Below are 24980 nucleotides of genomic sequence, written 5' to 3'. Positions count from 1 at the left end.
CCCCCCGCGCAGGCGCGGTGCGTGCGGCACGGCGTCAGGGCGCGCTGTTCCGGCGTCGGGCGGGTCCCAGGGTGCCCTGCGCGGGGCTGGCTCCTGCCCACAGTTGAGTTTGGCCCCGAGCGGAGCAGTCGGGCCCGGCCCGCTCCCTCCGCCGCGGTTCCTCCGCCGCGCCCCGCCGCCCGCGCCGCCGCCCCCGCCTGGCGGGGAGCGAACATGCGACTCCGGCTCCCCAAAGAGGCCGCCGCCGGCGAGTGAGCAGCCGCCGCCCCGGCCCGGCCCAGCCGCCCGCCCGCCCCGGCCGCAGCCGCCCCGCTTCGCCCAGGCAATGACAGCGGCTCCGGCCCCCTCCCCGCAGCAGATCAGGGACCGGCTGCTGCAGGCCATCGACCCGCAGAGCAACGTGAGTACGGCCCGCTGGGCCCCGCTGCTCCCCGCCGGCACCGCGGGGACGCCGGCTGCCGCGGCCCGCCCGACCGTCCGCCCCGTCGGGCCCCCGCCGCCTCCCGCCGGCCTCGCGGCTGCGGCCGGACGCCTCCTCGGGCGCCGGAAGCCTCCGCTGTGGGCGGTAGCGGGGAGCTCCCCCCCAGCCCCGGGGCTGCCCGCCCAGGGTCCCGCCGCCAGCGTAGCCTCGCCGCCCCCCGCCCCGGCACCGCGGGGCCGCCTGGGCGCTGCCAGCGGCGGCCTCACCCCTCCGGCCGGGGGGTCGCGGCCGCCCCCCGCCGCGCCGCCTCCCGCCGCCGTACCCCCACCCCCTGCCGGGGCCCGGCCGGCGCTGCCCGGCCATGCGGCGTGCGGCCCGGCGGCCTCCCGACGACAGGCCGCGGCTCGGGCGCGGCCTGCAGGGGGCTCTGGGCCGGGCTCCGCCGCAGTTTGCCGGGACTTTCCGGGGCGCCCACCTGTTCTTTGGGCCCCGCCGCCCCCTTGGGCCTCATCGGGTTCACCCGGGGCCGCCGGGAGGGCTTCGGCGGTGGCTCCGGGGCCCGGGAGCTGCTCCGGGGCCCGGGAGCTGCCCCGACCCCGGGCAGCCTTACTCTTGGCTTTTATCCTTCCCTGCAGCGCGGTAATGAGCTTATCTGCCGCTTCTGGGATGCGGCATAAGCGCAGGAGTCGGCGGGTGTTTCACCTGTGAACAGCCTTACCGACGGAGCGGGCTCCATCCCTGGGATCCCGCGCCCCTTTCCAGGGGCATTTGGGCATGTTAAAGCACTTTCCCGGCACGGGCGTTTGTTACAGGGAGAGAATCGCCCCGAGCTCGCAGTCTGTCGAGCTTTGGAGTTAGAGACAGACAGTCACTGCAGCGAAGGTGGGTTTGTCCTGGCCCTCTGCACTCTGTGGGGCAGCTGCTGGTGCCTGGGGCTGGACGTGTGCCTGTGTGTTATTCCAGGAGGCTGACTGCGTGAAGGGGTGGTTTAGTTCTATTAAAGTCATACCTGCTTCTGCCTGACCAAGTGTTCTCGTGTGATGGACCTGGGTTGATGTCTTAAAGTAGCCAGTGAAGGTACCACCAACTGGGAGGGATCTGGGGTGGCCTGCAGGGCACGTGGACAGTGAGGGATGTTTGCCCTGCCCTTGTAGTTCTGTGGGAACCCCCAGTGATGCGCCTGTGTCGCGAGCAGCAATACCACGGGTTTGAGTAACAGCAATAGATTATAATGGTAATTGTGGGCTTTAAAATGTCAGAGTTGTTTGAGTTTGCAGCACTTGAACGTGGATCTTGCTGAAATGTCGGTTGGTACACCCTGAATTCTGTTTGCTCTGAGTCCTCTCTTTGTGGCTGCAAATTTTTCACTTGACGTTAGACCGAGTGTCAACCTAGTTTAATAAAATTCTAACATGTTTATGGTTTCTTTTAACTTCAGAACTGTCAGCAGCAACGGTTACCCTCATTCTGGTGTTACTTTCCCATGGCTGTGCGGAGTTAAGCAGCCGGGAAGTATATTTTGTGATGGATTCCTTTTCTCTTTCTCTGTATGTTATCGTTACATGACACCGCCAATGTCCTCGCAGTTTGGTTGTGGTGAGGGGGACTAGAATTAACCAGGCAGCTGCCTGCGAGGGGAAGCTAGAGCATCAGCCGGTGGCTGTACTGAGCCTCCAACAGGTCAGTAGCCCTATAAGCTTAGGAGTAATGTATGTTAAATTGTAATTCTACATACTTGATACTTATCCAGGGCAATAATTGGTGGCAGAAAAATCAGCCCATTGTTCAGAAACGCCTGTAGGCAGGGGCTGTCTTCCATTATAACCTTTTCTTCGAAGGAGAGCAGAGGTGGTGTGGTTGAGAGTCACTGTGCAGGCTTAAATCTCAGCCCTTCTTCTCCCAAGTGCACAGAGCATGTGATAAACAGTCAGTAAAACTACCTGTTGTGCCTCTTTCACGAAGGGAAGAAAAGCTTAAATTTTGGACATGCTGAAAAGCAGATTCTGAATTTCGTTGCACCAGCGCAAAAGTATTAAGAAACTGTTCTGATGTTTTCCCCGCAGGAAGAAGTCAATGCAGCTTCAAGCTGCTGCACTTGGGGGTACTTACAGAAAACTCTGGCTACTTTCTTCTGGCTTTTAGAATCTCCTAAAAGAAGTGGTTGTATTCAAACTTACAGTATTCATTATTGTGATTGACTTCCTTGTTTACTGAGAAAGTCGAGCTTTGAGGCCTGGATTTCATTCAGGCTTTTCAGTATAATTGTTGGTCTGTGCGTGTTTCTGGGGAGGGTGAAAACTGCACTGATAGCGTCAGGTGTACGAAAAACGGTCCCGTTCTGTGTGGCTGAGGAGGAGGAGATGGTTCTTTATGGTGCTTTGCTGTGAGGCGCTGTAAATTTAAGCTTCGCTGATAATGTTCTTGATATACAAGTTGCTTCTCCATTGTGGAGATTCGTTCCACTGTAGCCGTAGAGGTCTTTGTGGTTTCTCGATTAACTCTGAGGTCCTGCCTTAAATTTAAAAAAAAAGAAAAAAAACACACAAAAAAACCAAACAAAACCCCCAACAAAACAGAGAGAGAGATGTTTCCCTACTTGTTTTGAGTTGAACTGGTCAAAATAATCTTTTCTCCAAGCTCTCGGAACCTGCTTGCTTTGAGAAATAGTCTTCTGTGCCAATTGTTCATCTTTGTTTTAACTGCTAGGTAAATGAGTACTGACTCAGGAGCAATGTTTTAATTGTACACATGCATTTAGTACTTGAGACCTATTCTAGTAATTGTGGCAGAATATGTTTATAACTTAGTTTAACACAGTTTAGACTTCACATGGGTAACCTCTATTTCAAAGGAGATCTATAAGAAATAAGCTATTTTAAAGAAATTACATCATCTTGGAAGCCACCCGGGATGTCTGGTATTACGTCTTCATTTATTCAGCCTTTTCCCCTCAAAAAAACATATGGGCAAACTACTTCTGCTACATGACTTAAACACTAAGTATCAACATCGATTTCCTTCCAAGGCTTGTGCGCTAGCCAGAACATACCAAGGCTTGCATTGGGGGAAAGTATGAGATTAGTGGTATCGCCCACAACAACGTGCGATACAATTTTCTTGCAGGAAAATCTTTCCTGGAAGAACCTTGTAGAAATAGTAACTTGAGAAGAGTGTCTGAAACCTTATTGTAGCAGTGGTGTGAGATCTTACAGGGGAGATACTCCTTGGTCCTGGTAGAAGCAACGCTCTTCCCTTTGGGCTCAGTGTGCTGTGAAACCACCTCTTCCACCAAGCAGAACACCTTTGCCTTGTTAAATTGGGCTCAGCGCTCCTCAGGGAATTTATTACCTGATGTCAGGAATAATGAGATCTGTTAGTTTTTGCTCTGCAGGAAAGCCTGTAGTTTCCAACTGGCTGTGAAGAATTGTGCTTGCAATTAAGTGGTTCTTCATCCTGAATATGTAGCAGTATTTTCCCGATTTTAAATAATCAGACAAAAGCTTAATTATTTGCCATTAATACCTCTCTGTGATGCAAAGCCAGCTTTGGTTTGAGTAAGGATGCTCATGGTGTTGTTGGGGCAGGTTGTAAATCAGGCTGCCATTCATGCGATATCTCGGTTGGCCTTGCTGCTCAGGCCTTTAGGAATGATCCGTGAGCCAAATTATTAATAATAAGTCGGCCTGTGTGTTGTAGTGTTAAGTAGCACATTGGCCTGGGGTGATCTTCTAGTTGACACATGAATTGCATAGTTAAAGATGCTTCCATGTCTGGATTCTGTATTGGTTGCTTCACCAGAGTCCTAGAAACAAAAACCTCTATCACCAGGGGTAAATGTGCTTGCTAGAAGTGAGTTTGGAAAGGGCGAGAAGACGGTGTGAGAGACAGTGCTGTAACGACACAGATGTAGAGGCTGGAGGAAGACGGTGGTTTGCTTGGGGAGGGTCTGTACGATTTCTTTGGATGCGGGAAAGGGTTACGTGTGGGTGGAAGCAGACTGGGAATGGCTTTTGCTTTAGCTTGATGCTTTTCTGTGAGGCATTAATAATCTTACCAGTTTTGAGGAAGCTGCAGTGTACAGAGAGGCTGGGACCTGTTGTACCTCTCAACATTTTTTGGTTTATTTCCTTACTCGCTCATCTTGTTGCGAGTAGTACAGCATTTTGTGCATCAAGGTGGCAGGTTGTGTTTCAGGCACATGGTGAAACATGTGGGTGATTGTGGCAGTTCCCACCATGTAGGCTCTGAAGTGTTGTTAGCATGGCGGTCCTGGCTTCCAAGTTAGGATTCAAGCCCGATGTACAAAGTCCCACTGTATTCCATTTTTTCATAATTCTGAATAACCTTAAGTGAGGATGACTGCTGGTTTTTTTGATGCTCTGTCTTGTGAACAACAGGATTCACTTGAATTCACCTGTTGGTGGCAGTGGAGTTGGTTTCTTGGCCTTGCCCTACAGCTTCTCTGCCCACCTCTCCCAAATAGCTTTTTGGTGGAAGTACAGTCCAACAGATACCAAGTTTAACTAGTCCGGTTGTCTGGTTAGTTGCCTGTATAGTCCTGCTCAGTCTGAGTGGTGGTAATACAGCCTGTTACTTTTTGAGAGGTTTTTTTTAGGGGGTGTTAAAAACTTATGATTTGCAAGGTACCCTTTGCAGTAGTGAGACCATGATGAAGTTTGAGGCTGCAAAGACAAATCTTGAGCAAACAAAAGTAGCAGGAGTTTGGACTGAGGGGTCAAAGCAAGGGGGATGCCAAATTGCCTTTCTGTTGTTAATTCCTTGGAACTCCACAGGTTCCATTGATGATGGCAGTAGTCATTTGCTCTTAAGCTGTAATTTGAGTGAGTGTTTCTGCAGCAGTGACAATTTAAATAACACCCACTTCTTATTCTTGCTACACACACCCAATTCATGTGTGCCGATGCAACTATTTGCAGGATCATGTGGTGAAATGAACTGGGGAATTGATCAGGGTTTATAAAGGAAAAGACAATATATATTTTTTCCACCAGCTAGTTTTTGATGCAGCTCAATTACCTGATAATGCTTCTGGTGCATCACAAATAGTACTGCAACAGGTGTAGCAGCAGAAATCAAGAATTAAAGTGTTCCAGCACAGAAGCTGGGAAGTGGGCAGCTTCCCTGCTGCCCTAGTAGGCTGGCTTTGGGTTCCAGCAGGAAGGAGCTCTGTGATACCTACAGAAGCTAACCACCCTGTCTGTGTGTTTTGAGATGAGTGGATGCCTTATGGTCAAGTTTTGCTTGTAGAGGCTTTATTGTTGCTGTTGCTTGTGCGTGGTTCACAGGTGTCTGGAATGATCCCCTGTGCTCACCGTGTCACCCTAACACAGGGGCTCAGCGAGTGTTCAGGGGAGAAACACTGGGAGACCTCTTTATGGACAGCCAGGGGGATGCTCCTGAGCGGGGACTGATGAGCAAGCTTTGCAACTCATGATGAACCACTTTATGCTGAAGGCTGTGTGGCTAACATTCCAAATAATCAAAAATGGAATTGACTTGGCTTAAAGTCGCATGTTTACACCAGCTGAAACTGCCAACAGAGCTGCACCTGGTGGGTGAGCTGCTGTGATCTCTGTCTGTCTGCTTCCCCAGCTCCAGCTGCATGTTCCTGTTCCCTGCCTCATGCTGACCCTGCTCTGGGCCACCTGAGGAACTCGCCTGGCTGAACTCAACAGGAAAAAGGGCTTGTCTGGGGCCTCTGGCCCTGCCCTGGCTCCTCACAGGAATGGGGACATGGTGGTCCTGGCACAGCGTAGCGTGTGCTGGGGGGTAGCGGCAGCTTCAGGGAGTACAAGCTGGCACAGAGCGGCACCCTCCAGCCAGATGCCCATCGGGTCGTTTCATTAAAGGGGATCAGGCTTTTTAAACCCAAGTGATAAAACTTTGCAGCAAGTACCTGTCTGCGCACGCCATAGCACAGACCCTTGGTGAGAAGTGAACACTTGGATGGCTTAGAGGCTGGAGGGAGAAAGCATCAGGAAGGACACAACTAACCTGACACATTCTTCTTGATGTAACCAGGAAGGAGTTTTCTGAATGGAAGAACCAACTTTTTACAGGTAGTCTAAACAGCAAGAATAATCTGACAGTCCCCATGAACCACCATATGGAAAAGACAGCTGATGTGTAAGATGGGTGTTCTTCCAGGAGAGAAGCAACCCAACTTCCCAGATGGCGAAGAACACAGCACTTCCCCAGGGCAGCTGCCTTCCTGTGGCTGCTGCCCCCCCTGTGACCCTTCGTTGACCCATTTCAGTGCATGGTGGTGTGCAATCAACCCAAAGCGGCAGGGAGTGGAGGCAGCTGAGCACGGGGTCCCAGAGGGCTGGGGTGGCCACAGGCTGGGTCGGCTCCTGCCGCTGCAGTGGGCAGGACGGGAGGTACTTGCTGTCAGAAGCCCCCAAATGAGGAGAGACCCAGGCTGTGCCTTAGAAAATACAAAGATCTTCAGCTTCACATGTGTTTTGGCAGTGTGGACCTAGGCTAAGAACTCCAGTCTGTCATTTATTAGGGTTTTGTATGGTAAATTGAGGGTGAGCCAGGTTTAGGAGGGCATAAGGTGTGGGTTGTTTCTGCTCTGGGGTTTTGGGTATGGCCATATGACACAGCAGCACTGCTGTTCCGTCACCTTTGGCTCCTGACCAAAGTAGTTTCAGAGCAGCTGAAGGTTTTTCTCCCAGTACCTTGTAAGGGGAGATCCTTTTCAGTCTCCTTCAAGGAGCTGCTGTAGTTGAGTTTTATTTTTTCAGGAATCACAAAAATTTCAGAATAGGGAAAGAAGGAATTGATTCTGCCTGCTGCAGAAATTTGATCTTAATTAAGAAGCGCTTCTTCTAAGGCATAGTTACTCCAATATATTAGATTTGGGGTTAAAGTTAATGTCAACGTGTTTTTTTAATAAATGAAAAAAAAACCATGCCTGTTTTGGCTGATAACGCTTTACTACTATCTCGTCTCACCCATTTTGTGCTTGGTGATAACTTAAAATGAACTTTTTCTGGTCTGTATAACATGGTATGATGTGGCCCCAATCATGCCCTTGGCTTTTAAAAAAATGTTTAAGGTAAAGCTAAGTACATCACATTCAGTTTAATGTAAATGTAGGTTTGTTTATTCCGCATTCTAACAGTGAAATTATTCTTTCTTCAGGTAATTCATGCTTTCAGTGTCTGGAACAATATTTAAGTGCCAGCAAATTGCTTTAATTTGAGGTGCAATCTGCTAAACTTAACAGCATGTCAGTGTTTTCTGGGGCGTGGCTTTCATGGGGCAGCGGTGCATGTTTAAGTGTGTTTGTTAATATGAAAGTATACAATTTTCAGCATGTCCAAACAGTTGGTGGTAGAAACTTCTATTGAGGAATCACTGGAAGTAAGATGTAATTAGTTCTGTTTTACTGAACAAAGTGGTTTTCTAACATTGCAGCTGGGGATGAGAGGAATCCTATGTCCAAGTCTACCTGTAGTATTCAGCAGCATAGCATACTCAGCTGGGTGTATTTTGAAACTTTGTGCTGTAAAGATGATTGTGCAGAGGTGGAAGTCTTGTCTAAGAGTGACAGCCTGCACTTCTGTGGAGCTGCTTTCTCACACACTGTGTTTTCATGCAGAATCAGCTGGCAGAGTATTGTTATTATACCACAGGTCTACATTTATTTTTGTAAGGAGCGTAGAACTTTTGAAATTAGAGGAGCATAGTTGTTGGGGTTTTTTTCCCAGGGTAGTGATGCACGTTCATAACTTGTCTTCAGTCAACAAACTTCCAGTGCATCTCCAAGCAGCATTGAGTTTCTGTAACTCAAGCCATCACTTAAGCAGAGCTCTTTGCACCAGGTAGCATGGTCAGTATGTAACTCTCCTTGTGCTGTGTAAATTAATTGTAGGGGAAGGAATGTGGATTTTTTACATCTGTATATAAGCAATCATCCTGAAAGTTCCAGAAAAATGTATACCTCAATATTATAGTTTATCCTTGGAGAAACTACCGTTGATCCTTGAATACAGTTGGGCGTAGTCAGGTGGGAGAGGAGAAGATGCAGGAGGTGATGTTTCAGATGCACTTGCAGAGGTGTGGTGCCTGCAGCTCAGGTGCTTGCCGGGGAGCACACTAGTTAACAATCAAGTGTGACAAACCTCTTGCTCTGTTGTCATGTGTGTTAGAGTTTCAGACTATCAAAATAGGAACTGTTGGGTTTTGACCTTGTATTTTCTTCACTGGGCTTTTTAAGATGGGCTGCCAAGGGGCTTAGGCATCACTGGGGCTTGCTTAAGTGGAAATTGTGAAGGTTTTTTTGCTACTGGTCAAAATAACTAGCACCAGCTTGCAGCTTCCTGAATGAATAAAATGCTGGTGGGATACTAGGGGTTTTTGTCCAGTCATGATCACACTGGAAAATCTGCTTTGGGGTGGAGTTGGTCTGAAAGTAGCCCTGCTGCTGGTAAGCCCCCAGATGAAAGGTGGTGTGCCTGCGGTCCTCGGGGGAGGGGGGGAGATATTTTTTTTTCCAGCCAAAGGTAGAAAATGCTTTTTGTTTCCAAGCAGCTGCTAATGATTCTGGCACGAAATAGAATGGCCCAGCATTGCCGACTGATGATCGGGGATCGGGGGAGGAGCGGGGGGCGGCATCCTCGCTTTCCTGGGGACCTGCACTGCCATTCAGAGAATGGCGATGCTTGGAAATGGGTGACTGGCAGCAGCGTTTTATCTAGAATTTAGTTAGCAATAATTCTAGGAGATGGGTAAATTGAAGCCAATCTTTTTCTTATCCATAAAACTTTTCTATGGTGTGTGCCGATGGAGATTGATTAGTGACTGCTGCTGAAAGGATACAGTGACTCCTCTCAAAACCTGGTATTTAAATTATTCCCAATTTGTAAGACTATTTGTAAGGCTATTTTTTTTCTCAGGTTTTGTGAACAAATATGCTGTGCTTAAATTTTCATGAGCAGTCATGCAAGCATGTTGCTGCTCTTCAGTGTGATGCGTTAATAAATTCCACAGTGCAGCGTATTCAGCAGGCTCTTACCTGAGCCTCCTTTATCATTTAAGAAATTGGCTGAGAAGCTTCCCCAGCATTTTGAAAAACCTTGGCCTGCTGCGTTTGGAAGTACACAAATGCAGTGATAAATGTTTTTATTTTTTAAGAAAAGAGTGACAAGTCTATGTTGTGGTGACATTAGTAGGACTTTTCTGTATTACATTCAGATATAAACTGCTCTGTGTAGATACTCCTTGTGATGGGTAACATAATATTTAAGAAGTTCAGAAAGCTCTTGACCCTTTGAAGCCATTCTCATCAAGTCCTTAAATGCATGTTGCATAGTTTTAAATCTCCACCAAGTTCTCTGGAGTGCATTAAGATTAAGCAGGTGAGTGCAGAATGATTCTGCCCAGGTGATGCCTTGAAAGGGTCATTCTCCTCATAATCTAGTTCGGTGCCCAGCTTTGCTCTTCCCCTAACACAGGTAGGTAAGAACAGGAAAGCTGCCCCCCCCCCCCCCCCCGGGAGCCACTGGCACCTGCCTGTGGTGCATCAACTCATCGTTTAACCGAGTAACTGCAGTCAGCAGGCTTCTGGCTGGGTCTCTCCTCAGCGCAGAAAGCACTGAGATCATGCTAAATCAGAAGGGACACGCTTTAAGGCTGAATGTTCTGTCATTCTGTCTGAATAATCAACAAATTCTGTGTTTCTTGTCGAAGTGTGACTGGTTGTTCCTGCAACTTTGATTGCGCAGCGGCATCATTTTATGACTAAATTTTTAAGCAATAATGTTGGGCTTTGGTTCATGACTTAAAATAAATAGTAACTACCAGGATTCAGGATTCATCTGGTTGAAGTTTCTGCACAGGTGTGGAAGAAATGTGGTTATCATGTATACAATGAAACTATATTGTGGTTAGATGTCCTCATGACCAGTGCAGTGACTGGATTTTTAGGGATTGTGTGTTACCGATGCATTCTGGGGGTGTTATTTATGGTGATGAAATAATCTGTAGTGATTGCTGTACCGGGTTGGAGGGCATGTGGTGTGGTTTCGCACTCTTTGGTTGTGCAGCTCCACCCTTGACAAGTCTCCTTCTCTGGAAGACATGCTATGTTGTTCCACCAAATTTTACACCCCTTTGTAGCTGACTGTGTGATCAGTAGTATTTCTACCAGAAGGTGAGGGATGTGCAGGACTGGGTCAAACTTCCAGTTTGTGGTGGTTGTTTTATCATGCTATGTTTTGGCAGGGCTGTGCTGTTCTAGAGAAGTGCTCAGGTGCTGGGATGTGCAGGGGTAAGTGTGAGGCGGCTGAAATGGTGAACTGAAGTGACAACAGAGCCTGAGTGGTGATGAGCCGCTGGTGAAGGCTGGGGCATTTCTTCTTGGGATCACTTTTCCTCAGGACACTGTGCCCGGGGCAGTGGGGCAGCACAAGCCAGATAATTTTGAAGTGTTGAATTTTCTAAGTCCTTTATAACACAAACCCCTTCATATAATTACCATCTCTTTGATAGGACAGAATTTAGCATTACTATTTTAAGTCCAGTTTGGACTAGACAGAAGTGGGTATTTCAATATGTTTCTACTGCTTGCCACTCAGTATGTGTTCCCTAGGTGTGAATCGTAGGGGTGCGCGGCTGGGGGGGGTTTCATGAAGCTGTGTGGTCTCCATTGCCTTCACTGAAGTAGCATCACCTATGTAAAACACCTTCCAGACTCACCTGATCTGTTCTTAAACCCTTGTAGTGGCTGTGGAAACTACTTGAGCTTATTTGAGTGCATTAGTAGCTCTCTGGTTATTCCCGATATGTCATCAGTATTTGTCTTGTTGCAAATTAGGCCAGTGAGCATGAAAACAGTTGATCACCACTTTCTTTATTATGACTCATAATGTATAGGAAGGCTTATTCCAAGCTGTGTCTCTCCTCCCGATTTTTTTCCCCAATACTGTGTGGACTGAGTACTTAAACTTTTTCTTGTTAACCATGATTTTAAAACGTTATCACTGCTCTCCTCTGAACTCCTCGTTGTATACGTTCTTCTTAACTGGGGTGCCTTGAACATGTAATTCCAACTGAATTTGATTCCTGTGCCGTTCCTTATCAGTGTGGTGTTGAGGAAAAAGAACACTAGCATTACCTGGCTTGCAGTATGCTGTGGCAGGTTCCACCAAGACTGTGTTCTGCCCCACTGTGACAATGACCACCTGGCTTTGTGGGCTGCGGTACCCACTCCTCCTCTTACTCTCTTCCCTTATCTTGAACCTGTGCCACACACATCTTTCTGATGTAATAGTATTTCATGTCACTAACCTTCATTTCAACTGCTGGGCCTTTAAAATCAGGTGAATAAATTTGTTCCCCAGAAAGGTTTTGCCCAGCTTCATGGTCTGGAGGGTTGGGGGCTTTTTGTGGGGTTTGGAAAAAGAAGCAGGGGTGGGGAGGGAGCATCATCTTGCAGTGAGTCCTCTTATACACAGCTGAGGAGTAGGCACTAGAAGTACAATTCTCATGATAGATACTATGCAAAATGTTTAGTAAATGTTGAAGCTGACAGACAATTATTCCTCTCTGTAGTAACAAGAATGTCTTCCCATTACTGGCTAATAAATACAAATGTAGAAAAGCGTTGTGCTGTTGACTGTGTTCTCTTTGCCCTTAAAGCCCTCTTCCTGTAGAGCAGGACGACTTCCCTCAATGTGCCACTGCTTTTCTGTCAACCGGTTGTGTTCTGGGTGTGCGTGTCTCTGTCATCTGTGTTTTACTACTCCTTATATCTTCTGAGTAACTCCACCAATAGATACTGCCCTTGTTGAGTGGTTTCCACACCTCGCTAAAGCATGGAGCATTTTCCTGCTGTGTCAGGGGCCTCTGCCAGAGTCAGATGTCTCCTTTGGAGTGGACCGTGTAGAGAAGAGCTGGAGTGGTGATGGCACTTACCAGCTGCTGGGGTTTTGTGTCTCGAGGCTGTTTGTAACTGGTGGGGCAAACTGTGTTCTCTGCTGGCAAACTTCTCATAATCTCTTGGCTGTTCTAGTCTCCCTACACTTTACTTATGCGGACATACTGCCAAAAGGTAACAGAGCTAAACTGTTGTCTTGCTCAAGTGAAGTATTTCAGGTCTGCCAATTTCTTCGCAATGTGGTATTTTGTTGGAATTTGACCTTACTCTTGTTTGATGATCCTGGCTTTGTAAAGTGTATATGGGAAGATATCTGGATGATGTTAATTTACCATTAAATAAAACCTAAGTACAAATAAAATAAATGGGAATCATTTTGACTCTTTACGTTAGACCTGGAAATTTTAAATGCAGAGGTAAAGATAAGTGCTTGCTGTCCCTAGCCCCTTCTGTTGACTGTTCTTGATAGTCGAGGAGCATTTCTTCTGCCTGTTGTTTTGCAGCACAAATTTCTGATCAGTTTTCAAAGCGTGGACTGCAGATTAATTTCTCTGTCATAGAAGATACTCTTGGTGGATGACTTTCAACTCAGATAATTGCTTACTTCACGTTTAAAGATCTGCTTTATTAAATACTACTCAAACTCTCCTCCACTCGCCTTTTTAAGAATATCTTGTGTGTACTGGTGAATATTTGAACTCTTAGCAAACTGACTTTCAAACATCTTCAATAATTATGAACAAAGTAGTGCATGGTCATCTTTTTGGTATGTCATTTCTGTGAATAGTATCTCATGTACCCTATCTTTAGACAACATCATGTCACATTGGGGGTAGGGGAAACTGTTAATAGATCAGTTGCAAGGGAACTGAACTAAATACCAGCAGGTTGTAACCTGAATTCTAACTTTGTGTGTTTGGTCTGTATCTTTAAAAAAATGATATTATAGTTTACTGTTCATGATATGTATCATTAGCGTCTGGTATCTATTGCTTCCTATATGAAGTAATAAATAAACACTATACTATTGTATTGCCATTTTGGCATTTAAATAAAGCCTACTATGAATAGCAACTTTTCTCTTCTTACTTCTTATTCCATGTTTCAGATTATGATGCAATGAAGTCATTTTTATACAAATGGAGTGCTGGGGGCAAGATCTGATATGGATCAGGTGCCCCGGTCTGGGGTAGGAGTTGGTGCTCAGGTGCAGGTAACCACTGTGCTGCTTTGGAGAAAATAAATGTGAGTGGATGACGCTGGTTGTGGTGGTGCTGCTGCACCTCCCTTTGAATCTGTTCTGCCTTCCTGGCAATTTCAGCAATATTGACCTTGAACCTGGGCTTTTCTTGAACATTATCTTGTGCTGCCTAAAGATATACATGGCCCATAGATAATACGATAGATTTTATAGCTACCCAATAAAATCCTGTTGTTCCTAGGAGCTTGCAAGGGGAAGACAATAAAAAAATGGTGCAAATGCTCCTGTGAACTTCTCTATAGACCACACTGCATATCTTGTTATGAATTGCCAACAGAAAACACCAACTTGGCACTAGAGATCTGGATTTGTCTCTGTTGGAAAGATAAAGATCTGTTTAGTCTTCCACAGTGGGTCTGCTTCTCTGCTTGCTTTTGTAAAATTGCTTTGATACTACAGGTGGGAAAATGTTGCAGAAGTACCTTCTTTGAAACTAGCGAAATACTGAGTATTTCTAGCATATTCTGAGGAAGTAAGCTGAAGTATGATGACAAATCCATTCTCTCAAAGCCAGTGTCTTCTGACATATCTGTATAGTCTGTTTCAAAATGCCTGCAATGGAGTCAGGTTATTGATTATTATAACCTGTGATTTCAGGAGGATAATAGCATTACACTTTATTTGTAGAAAAGTTTCGGTGATTGGGGACTATAGACATACTAGGCCAAGTTTAAATACCCTTTAGAAAATTTTAAAGGTACTAATGTGACTCATATGGAGGAGGACGACGGTACTGTGTCAAAAGATGCCCTTTACCACTGTTATGTGACCTTTATGCAAGTGATTAAGAAGAGCCTTTCTAGCCAGATTCCGGTAAGACAGGATTCTGTATTAGCAGTTTCAATACTTTTTTTTTGTAATTGTGCACCTCATTCCTGGGGTTTCATGTTTATAAGGAAAAAGCTACTCTTCCTCCTACTCCAGGCCTGTATAACTGTCTCAGCAACATCATCCCAGCTAACTCAGATCTAGTTTGTCATCTGTCATAGTCTAGTCATGCATGCAGAGACCTGTAGAAACATCCCTGTGAAACATCTGAAAAACACCAACAAAAATGCTTTATTCAAACAACTGCAATTAAAGGTTTCTGTAGCATTTGTTTCTTGGGTAGCAGTGGAGTGGGGTGTGGGTCATCCTGTGTCAGGGCAGTCCTGAGGAAGAACGAAAGGTGTTATGTTGGTGTTCATTCTGTGTTTTGTATCTGAACTGGTCTGTAGATGGAAGAGAATCAAAGCATAACATTTGCATGTGCTAGTCCAACATAAAATGTGTCCCAGCACATGGAAACAGTGATACCAGCTCACATGCAGATACTGAGTTTGCTGCTATTTTCAAATCTGCCAGGGAAAGAGGCAGTAGAATTGGAGGTGGAAGGGAACAGCTGTACCTTAAACACCCCCAACACCCTTTGTATTCTTTTAAACCACTGTGTAACGCTTACACTGAAGTTACTGAACTGTTCTAGATGTATAAAAGCTAAAATAGGATTAAGGTAGATGGCAGTTTAAAAAAGGAAATTAAGCTGCTTGATCTTTTCCAGAGTTCAGAAACCCATGCTTTTGTGTGAGGCTGTAGTAAAAACATTTAATGCTTAACTTAGAAGAGATCTCAGATACCAGTAGTAAGCTCTGGAGTATGGCTGAATGACTTAAGGAGACTTGCATGGAATAAATAAGATTTGTTTTCTGTGACTGTCATTAGGGTTGGCTGGAAAGGATTATCATAGATAACTCAAAGCAGATGTTCTCCAGTAAACTTTAAAATGAATTAGTCTGTGTGCTAGTCAGTCTTCACAACATGGGAATAGCATGGGATAACTTGAAATGCTGTATAAATTGTTCTTAGAAGATTTGTGCAAGCTCCAAAATGCAAGGTCCTGGGGTTGCTTCACAGAAGTTCATGTTTTGGGGTGGTAGTGATGGGTTACAGTGTAAGTAAAGGCAAATAGAAACTAAAATGATGTTGCTGACTTAAGCAATTGTGTTCTTTAACCAGTGTCCGAAGAGAGCAAGGTTGCCAGGCTTCCTTGTCCCACTCTGCTTTATGTTACTCTGCCTGTCTGCTGTGTAGCCAGTAAACATTTTTAATAGCAGCTTATGTTAATAAACTGTCATTTCTGATGCTGGTTGAAGTAGGATGATGTCCTGGTAGGTTTTGTAATGTCGGTCTCATGTCAGTTCTGTGACGATATATTAATTGTTAAGCCAGTGGTGGATGGTTTAAGGTAGAGATCCTGGTGTGCAATCCCGATGTTCTGCTGTTAATGAAATAGGTGTCTTCACATTGAGGAGATAATACGTGAGGTGTTTTGGGGAGGTTGTCTTGTTTGCATCATAGTGTTTAACTATACCACAAGAACTTGCATAGTTTGTGTTATTTTGAAATAGGTGAGTATGATTTCTATTATAAGCTTCTCTTGATGGCAGTTTGGGTAAAGCACTCCAAGAAAGCTACACAAAACTAGGGAGGAAGGGTGAAGTTGTTGAACCTGCCTGAACATTTTTATTATGTTGCTTATTTTAAAGAATCACACTTCTGCAGCTCAAAATGAAGGGAAAATGAGAGGTGCTTCTTGAAGTTATCCTGAGTGTAAGCCTTCGTGCTCCTTGCAGTGCTTGCTTCAGTGCTACAGCATGTTTTCAATTGGTTACAAATGTGTGAAGAATCCAAAATGGGTGTTTTATATTTTACCAGAAGTTGAGTGATCAGCACAGACTCAGCGGTGTAAGGCTGCTTTCCCTCCCTTTAATTGGCACCATGTGTCCCTGAAAGGAGGGAATGAAGTAACAGTCTATCAGTCTTGGTATAGAGCTGGTCCCTGGTAGGCAATTCGGCATTCAGGGGCATCCATATCTGTGTGTTTGGGTTTATTGAACAAAGGCGAAGCTGTTACTGCAAATTCCCTCACCAATTTCATCTTTCTGTAGGTGTGTGTATACATGAGCGTATCACTTTTCCCCCATCTTGACCTTTGGATAGATTAATGATCCTTTTTTTGCAATCAGTTTGTCATTAGATAATGAATTTTTGGGGATTACCAGTAACTGCAAAATAATTGTACCAATTATTGGTCTGTGCAATACATAGAGCCTTTTTGCACCCTGGTAATTCATAGTCTAAAATATGTGTTGGGAAGGGAGAGTATCATGTTCTGCAAGTCTAAAAACGTTTGTCTGGAAACTCCCAGAATTGAACATTAGCTGTTACAAGTGCTCTGGTTCTAGAAACTGGGGGGAAAACCAAACAAACCCTGGTGTTATATATTACTTACTGTGGTGCTCAATCACCCTTCCTAGGCACTGAGGGCAGTGCAAGGATCGAAACATGGAAGAAAGTTAGTGCACTGAAGTGAAATAGTCAGAACTAAAATATGTCAAAATACATGCTATTGCTGCTTTAAAGCTTAAGTGGAGGTTTACCAGACCTGACTGGATGGTATGGCTTTAAATATCTGCAGAGGCGTTGTAGCTCAGCGAAGAAAGAACCGTGACAAATTCATCTTTGGTCTGAAGTTGGTGTTACAACCTGTAAGAGTTGTAATTATTCAAAGCCTCTATGGAATTTAAACATAAGTTTGCTTGATTTTTAGATTTGCTTTTATCAAAGTTTCATTGCTGACAGCTTCACTTGGGTATCTCCAACACCAAGCAGTCCTGCTGTGATGGAAAAAAACATTGTCATGCACAAGATTCTCTGAAAGGAGGAGACTTCAGCTCCTGGTTCTCCTGTTGTATCGTAATAGAAGGGTAGGACTGACTTGAAAAAGCTAATTCTTTCAAACTTCCAGCCTTCTAAAATTAAAGAATCTTGCAGTGGAGTGTGTGGCTGGGGAGGATAGTGCAGAGCTACCTGATTGTGCTCCTGGTTAGACTTTAGGGTAACGTGAGGTCCCTGCAGAGGTTCTTGCTGAGAGATTTTTCTCAGATGCAGTTTGTGTCCAGTTGTGTCAGAAATGCAATTAAGCAGTAAATGAGACTGATCTGAGATTCCCTTTGCTTATCTTTTAAATTTATCTACAAAAGTGAATTAGAAATTCCGGTTTTCAGTGCTTTTATCATCAGGTAATGGAAATACGGATCCCTGTGTAGTCTGGGGTTTCTCAGAGAAATTATTAAAATCACACTTCTGCTTAATATCTACAGATTGTGGCAACTGCTTCTGTGTGGAGCTTACTCGTGCATACAGAAATTTTGTGGTAAAGCCTATCAGAAGATCTGATACATGCTTTGCTAATGTAATGTGAATTTCTGCAGTTGCTCCTCACCATCTTACAGGTCAGGAAATAAGATTCTGGAATGATGGAGGAGTTTTTGAGCTTCGTTCAGGAGCCGTGGCTGTATCCCAGCCCTGGTCCGTCTGGTGCTGGGCAATGGTCTGAGGACACCTACTGGGCATGGCGCTGGCTTCGTCTCCACTTGGACACTTGGAGGAGCTTGTACCTTGGGTTTTCAGACAGGAAGCATCAGTATTTTGAACAGAATTGTTGAATGATGACTTGTGTAATTCTAAACCAGTGCCTGAGGGAATAAATGCAAGATTTCTGATTTGACTCATTGTTTTTCGTGGTCCACTTGCATGTATGTTTCCAGTTAGGCTGTGGGACAATTAACAGATACTTTGGCTAGGGGTCTCAGAACTTTGCTAGTAAGTCACGCTGGTGTTATTGCTAATATTTCCTTTAGTTTTACATAGAATGGCTTGGATTGGAAGGGACCTTAAAGATTATCTATTTCCAACCCCCTGCCATGAGCAGGGGCACCTTCCCCTAGCCCAGGTTGCTCCAAGCCCCATCCAGCCTGGCCCTGGATGCTTCTATGGATCGAGCATCCGCAGCTGCTCTGTGGCAGTGCCTCGTCACCCTCACAGTAAAGCATTTCTTTCTTAAACCTAATCTAGATCTCCCCTCTTTCAGTATAAAGCCATTCCCGCTTGTTCTGTCCCTACATGCCCTTGCAAAAAGCCCCTCTCTAACTTCTCTGCAGGCCCCTTTAGGTACTGGGAGCTGCTTTAAGGCCTCGACAGAACCTCCTCCAGGCTGAACACCCCCAGCTCTCCCAGCCGGTCTGCACAGGAGTGTGTTTGTTACAGCTCCTGCAGTTTCCAACTAGGTCAGTAAAGTGTCCTTGTCCCTGTTCTTTGAACAATCAGCTCTCTAAAGCCAGACAGTGTGATAAAAATTTTGTGGTTAATGCTTCCAGCAATTACGAAGTGGAAGGTCTGAAATTACATTTTATAACTAAGAGTTGTCTTCCTTGTTGCAGATCCATAACATGGTGGCAGTGCTGGAAGTGATCTCCAGCCTGGAGAAATATCCCATTACCAAAGAGGCACTTGAGGTATGTCACCCTCCAAACATGACTTGAATTTTGTGTGTATAAAAGGACTTTCTCTGTCTATCTAATTTCCATAAAAGCTTTTCTTGAAACAATAGCTTGATTGCAAAGGATTCACAACTAAGATATAAACAGCATGAGGGGGGACAAAATAACGACATCTCAATGCATACACAGCGATTCTTTCTGGACTCAGATCAGTATTCTGTGCAGCACAGTTCCTGTTTGTGTAGGGCACTAAATTAATCATTACTTGCTACTGATTAATTCTGTTGCATTCAGCAACATCAGTCTGCTTGCTGAAGTGCTGGTCGCCTTGTTAGATGTTTGGTGGCCAAGCACCAAAGAATCTGAAATAGGGATATATTGTTACTTTGTGTCTATAAAACTAATCTTAAATTCAGTTAAGCAGGTTTTAATGTCTGATCTACGTGGTGCAATGAGGTGTGTTAAAAGCTGAAGTGTCAGGTAGTGTAGCCGCAGTCTCACTGGCCACTCTTAAAGATTTTATGACTAAACTATAAATATTTTTTTTCAATCTTTACATTGAAGTTATTTGTGTTACTTGCTTTTAACTATTGCTTATTTATAACTCCAGCTGTATTTCGATGTATGTATCACAACGTGTTGCATATTTCTCTCATGGTCTGGTCTGTGTTTTCTTTTGAAGTGCTTTTCTTAAGTAATGTGACTTGTGGAATAATTCTTTGTTTTCAAATGTGCTTTGGGAACAATCAAACACTTCCTTCCGCTTATGAAACCGCTTTGGGACACCCTAGGAATGCTTGTTTAAATCTTTCATACGTTTTCAAGATACTGGGGAGTGAAGGGAGAGGAGAGATAGAGGAAGAAGGTAGGACGTAAGTCGCACCCTGGCTACTTGCGTTTGTGCAGTGGAGATTTTTATTATCAATGTGTTACTGTAACAGGTAAAGGTTGTGGAATTTTTTTCATTTCCCTCTTTCTGCAGATCTTATACTTCCATTGTGATAAACATGCACCCTTTCTGCCTTGGGTGCTGCATTGCCTCTTGAATCTGAACTTGCACATTTATTCTCAAGATTCTTGCCAATTAAAGAGTTCCTATCTACTGTTTTCCACAGCTAACAGCTCTGGTGCTTTAGCCAGGGAATAGAGACAGGGTGACTTGAAACCTAGAGTAGGTTTCATGTTGCGCTGGACCAACTGGATTAATCCCTTCCAAAAAGATTAATTCAACAACTAAATCTTTTTTGTGGTTTTTAACTAGGTATTTTTTAGGGTAAGCGTTACAAAGCAGAAACGTACCTTTAAGAATTTTGTTTAGAACGCTACCTGTTTGTAAAACACCTTTTCTTTCTTTATAGGAAACAAGACTTGGGAGGCTTATCAATGAGGTGAGAAAGAAGACATCCAATGAGGAACTTGCCAAACGTGCCAAGAAATTGTTGCGGAATTGGCAAAAGTTGATAGAACCTGTAACCCAGAGTGAACCAGTGCCAAGAGGGTTGCCGAATCCACCTGGATCAGCAAATGGTGGTGCTCACAACTGCAAACCAGAAGCGCAACTTCCTGCTGTGGCTGGATCAAAGCCAATCAGTGAATTGAAAAGCAGGAATGATATACAGAAACTAAATTCTCCAAAACCAGAGAAATTGGGAAATCGGAAAAGGAAAGGTGAACACAGGGACAGGCATCAGGGCCCTCCTCCCCCAAATGTCTCCAAAGCTAGTCTTGAAGTATTACAAAACTCTTCACCCCCTCCGACAAATGGAATTGGAGGTAGTCCTGAAAATTTTCCTAGTCCTGTGGACGTAAATCTACATGCAGGGCCTGAAAGCAGCAGGACGGAACTCAGTGAAAATGATAAACACAGTAAGATCCCAGTAAATGCTGTAAAACCTCACACCAGTTCTCCAGGACTTGTAAAACCTTCAAGCACTTCCTCGTTATTAAAGACTGCAGTGCTTCAGCAGCATGATAAATCGGAAGAAACTACAGGACCACACCAACCTAAGAGTCCTCGCTGTTCCTCATTTAGCCCTAGAAGCATTAGGCATGATACTTTTGCTCGGCAGCATACTACGTACTCACCAAAGGATTCAATGCCTAGTCCATCTCAAAGGTCTCAGTTCTTAGATACTGCACAGGTGCCATCACCGCCACCATCCTTGATGCAACCATCAACACCTCCGATGCCAGCAAAAAGACTGGAGTTCACTCAGCAATCAGTAACTGAGGTATCTCAGCACTGGCAGGAGCAGCAGGTACCTTCTGAAAGCCAGCAGAGGCATACAGCAGGGACACTTCAACAGCACACATCTCCCAGCTGCAAAACCAGCTCCCACCCAGGGGAATCTCTCATGCCACACATGGGCTTTTCACAAGACACTTCAAAAATGGACAGTGATGATGCTGCTTCAGGTTCTGATAGTAAAAAGAAGAAAAGGTACCGACCCAGAGACTATACAGTCAGCTTGGATGGGCACGTGACAGAAGGGGGTGTGAAACCTGTGAGATTAAAAGAGAGAAAACTCACTTTTGATCCCATGACAGGACAGATAAAACCTTTAATACAGAAAGATCCTTTGCAGGTGGAAATCCCTGCACTTCCTGAACAGCACAGGACAGAAACGGAAAAGCAGGAGCAAAAACCCAACCTGCAAAGCCCTTTTGAACAAACGAACTGGAAAGAATTATCCAGAAATGAAATCATTCAGTCGTATTTAAACAGACAGAGTAGCTTGCTGTCTTCATCAGGAGTACAGACTCCAGGAGCTCACTACTTCATGTCTGAGTATTTAAAGCAGGAGGAAAGCACTAGAAAAGAGGCTAGAAAGACTCATGTTCTAGCTCCTAACAGCAAACCTACAGACTTGCCTGGGGTCACAAGAGAGGTCACAAGTGATGACCTCGACAGAATACGTGAACATAACTGGCCAGGCGTGAACGGTTGTTATGACACACAGGGTAACTGGTATGATTGGACACAGTGCATATCTTTAGATCCACATGGGGATGATGGTAGATTGAACATCCTGCCTTACGTCTGCCTAGACTGAGTACAGTTTTGCTAAAAATGCTTTTTACATCTGCAGTTAGCAAAAATGGCAGACACTATGCCACTTAAAGATGGAGAAAGCCTCCTGTCCTGGACAAACAGGCCCAATGAGCAGAGGGTGTGAGGGAGCTGGTTCTTTATAGCTCTTTCCTTTAAATTCTCCTTTTGTGAAATGCTGCTACCAGTTTACTAACAATTGCAAAGGAAGGCATACGAAGGTTGATAAATTGAGTTCAAAACTCTGTAGCGAGCCAGCTATAAAAAAGTGTTAGTCCCCAAGAAGTGAAGAGGATTTCCAGCACTTTCTGAATGCCGGAATCTTATTACAGGCAGGTACAGAGAAAATTGTGGACATTACCTTAACAAAATATGCATCTATTTATTTGACTTGATTTGGGTTTTTATTTGGCAGTGAGATATTCGAGAGACAATGTGCAAAAACTGTAGTTTTATTTCTATCACATCTCTGAACATGATTGTGTTTTATTTTTAAAGTCATGTGGTACGGAGATTGGGTTTTAAACAGCAGGTGTTGCACTGTAGGCTGGGAGACCAGCTTCAGCTCAACATTCCATAGGCATCCACATATTTTAGTCTGGTTTCAGTTTAAATCCAGTCTCTGAGAAATGCTGCAAAAACTAGATGTTTAACGATATTTTTGATCCCACCACCACCAGCCAAATATTTTTCCTACTTTTCCCTTCCTGCAAACTTCTAGTTAAAAAAAAAAAAAACAAAAAAAAACAAAAAAAAAACCACACACAAAAAAAAAAAACAAGCAAGAAAAATCACCTTTTCTAGAATCTAAATGTAATGAGGGTGCTACAAGTTTGTAACTGTACTGTGAGAGGGAAAAAGGAAGCCTGTTTGTATGCTGGAAATATACTTGTTACCATTCCTTTAGATATTGTTTGCCTTATGGATATCCATCATAAACGCAATTTGCAAAAACAAAGAGCCTTAGTGAATGTACAGTAACTAGACTTCTGTGTTCTTGGGATGCAGAAGGGAGCAACTTTGCTATTTGGTCCTTTAAGTGGACACATTGTGATATAAATGTGGAAATAAAAAAAATTTGCACAAAACAGTTTGTGAATTATTTATACTTAACTCATTTTTTTTTTAAGTTTGCTCAATTCAGACCAGCTAAGTGATCATCGACACTGAGAATCCATTGGAGCAGTGTGGTGAAGCTGAATCCCATCCGACACTGTTGAAAGCAGCTGGCTGTTAGGGATATACAAGATGTCTTCCAAGTACGTTGGTGGTGTTCAGTTGCACAGGTTGGATTTTTTTTTTAACTCTGGTTGCATCCACGGTCTGGAGACTGATAACCCAATTGCTGTTAATGTACCTCAAAGTCTAAACATTTTAAAGGTCATAGTTCATCTTTTTTTTTTTCTCTCAGTAACGTTGTAATGTATTATTCCTAATCGTTAAAACGCTTTCTAAAGCAGCCTGGTTCAGTATAGAAAGCTAAGAGTTTCTATTAATTGTAAATGCTTTAACATTTGGGACTAGTTGTTTTCTGTAGTCCTCCATGCTGGGATTCTATCCAGGGGAAAAGGGGAGGAGACACTATACCAAAAATATTTATAGGTTTAGTAATGTTAACTCTGTTAACCTGTTTGTGCTGGATCTTGCTTCTACGGAGAAGAGCCTTGGCAAAAGTCCTCCTGCCTTTAAGAGCAGAGTCAAGCTCTTGCCATGATTTTAAAAGGATGTTCCGTGCCGGGTATACATTAAGTTGATTTGTTCCCTGGAATACAACTGATAAGGTCCGGTTTATTTTTAAGTCATTCAAACCTACTGTTTCTGTGATCTGACTGGTATTGAAATGTGTGGGTGTCTCAAAAACCTCAGCTGATGTCTGTTTGCTTCCATTTCTGAAATCTGAGGTCTGAGAGTGAAACCAGAAAAAGTGGTTACCAAAAATGTTTCCAAGTATATTTTCAGTTTACTTCCATTTTGTCCTTCTGCAGTTGATGAGGTCAAGCAGTGTGTTTTAGAGCTGGGGAAAGCTACTGTCTTGCGGTTCAGAAAGGTAGTTTTGATGGTAGAGGGCTAAAAAGCTGGTCATTTTGGAAAACTTGGATTTTGTTTATGTAAAAAATATTGTGCTTCTTGTCTCCCCTTGCCCCTTCTTCCTCTTTCCCTGAATGGTCTTATTTAGGAACAGGGTCTGTGCTCTTTTGAAGCCTTCGAATATAGGGCAAATTTCAGGAAATGACAAAGTATTACCCATTTTTTTCTCCACTGCTTACATTTCTTATGCAATCAATGGCCCTTGTGGACCACACTCGGTGAGGTGATGCCCTAAGTTCATCACTGCTTTCAAATCACATCCAGCTCTTGGTAGCAAACTGACCATGCTGGTGCTCCCTTGGCTTGAGGGAGCGTCAGGTATTAGACCCAGCCCTTTCCCTAGTGGTACAAAATCACTAGAGAAATTCACTTACAATGTAAGCTTTAAATCTTGTTCCATACCGAGTTTGTTTCTGCTGTAAGGGTCGACTCACTTGGATGTCATCCAGGGTGAGAAGAGGCTTGACAATCTTTATTTCAGCATGCTGCTATAACCGGTTCTGTGAGCTCCAACAAATGTGAATAAGTTTACAAGGTGATGATTTTTTTGTCAATTTTGTAAACAAGTTCGAATGAAGTTTACCGTGTGCATATCTGCTGTGTACTCTCATTTTTGCATGAACTCAGTTTCTCTGCTACTGGTTTTTCCTACCCACCTTCCAAAATTTATTATTCTAATCCTAAAAATCTTGATTTTAATACACTGCCATCTCTTTCCTGTCAGTGGATGACATGAAGTGGCTCACCTGCAGATCTTTCAGGAATTGCCATTACCTAAAGTGCATGTTTTTATAGGTACATTAATGATGCAGAAATATCTTTTGACAGAGCACATGGATGAGAACCCCCTCCCGCCTTGACAGGTACTCGCCCACTTTTTAATATGCCAGCCTTCCACATTCCTTGAGTGAGTTTTAAAGGTCAGGAACAAT

The 24980-nt window shown here is 44.3% G+C and overlaps 1 protein-coding gene across 2 annotated transcripts; it reads left to right on the top strand.

Annotated features, from left to right (window-relative positions):
* The first annotated feature begins 76 nt into the window (after positions 1-76).
* On the top strand, positions 77-24641 carry MED26 (mediator complex subunit 26). Of its 2 annotated transcripts, none has more exons than XM_037384912.1 (3): positions 77-400; positions 18852-18926; positions 20270-24641. In XM_037384912.1, the coding sequence occupies exons 1-3, from the start codon at positions 326-328 to the stop codon at positions 21962-21964; spliced, it is 1845 nt and encodes a 614-aa protein (XP_037240809.1). In that variant the 5' UTR covers positions 77-325; the 3' UTR covers positions 21965-24641. The 2 variants fall into 2 exon arrangements, with proteins under 2 accessions (XP_037240809.1, XP_037240810.1); XM_037384913.1 differs by lacking the exon at positions 77-400 and adding an exon at positions 11857-18698.
* The last annotated feature ends 339 nt before the right edge of the window (positions 24642-24980 follow it).

This window comes from Falco rusticolus, chromosome 4 (genome assembly GCF_015220075.1).
Source record: "Falco rusticolus isolate bFalRus1 chromosome 4, bFalRus1.pri, whole genome shotgun sequence".
In the NCBI taxonomy this organism is placed as follows: domain Eukaryota; kingdom Metazoa; phylum Chordata; class Aves; order Falconiformes; family Falconidae; genus Falco; species Falco rusticolus.
This window is presented reverse-complemented; position numbering and strand designations above follow the sequence as displayed.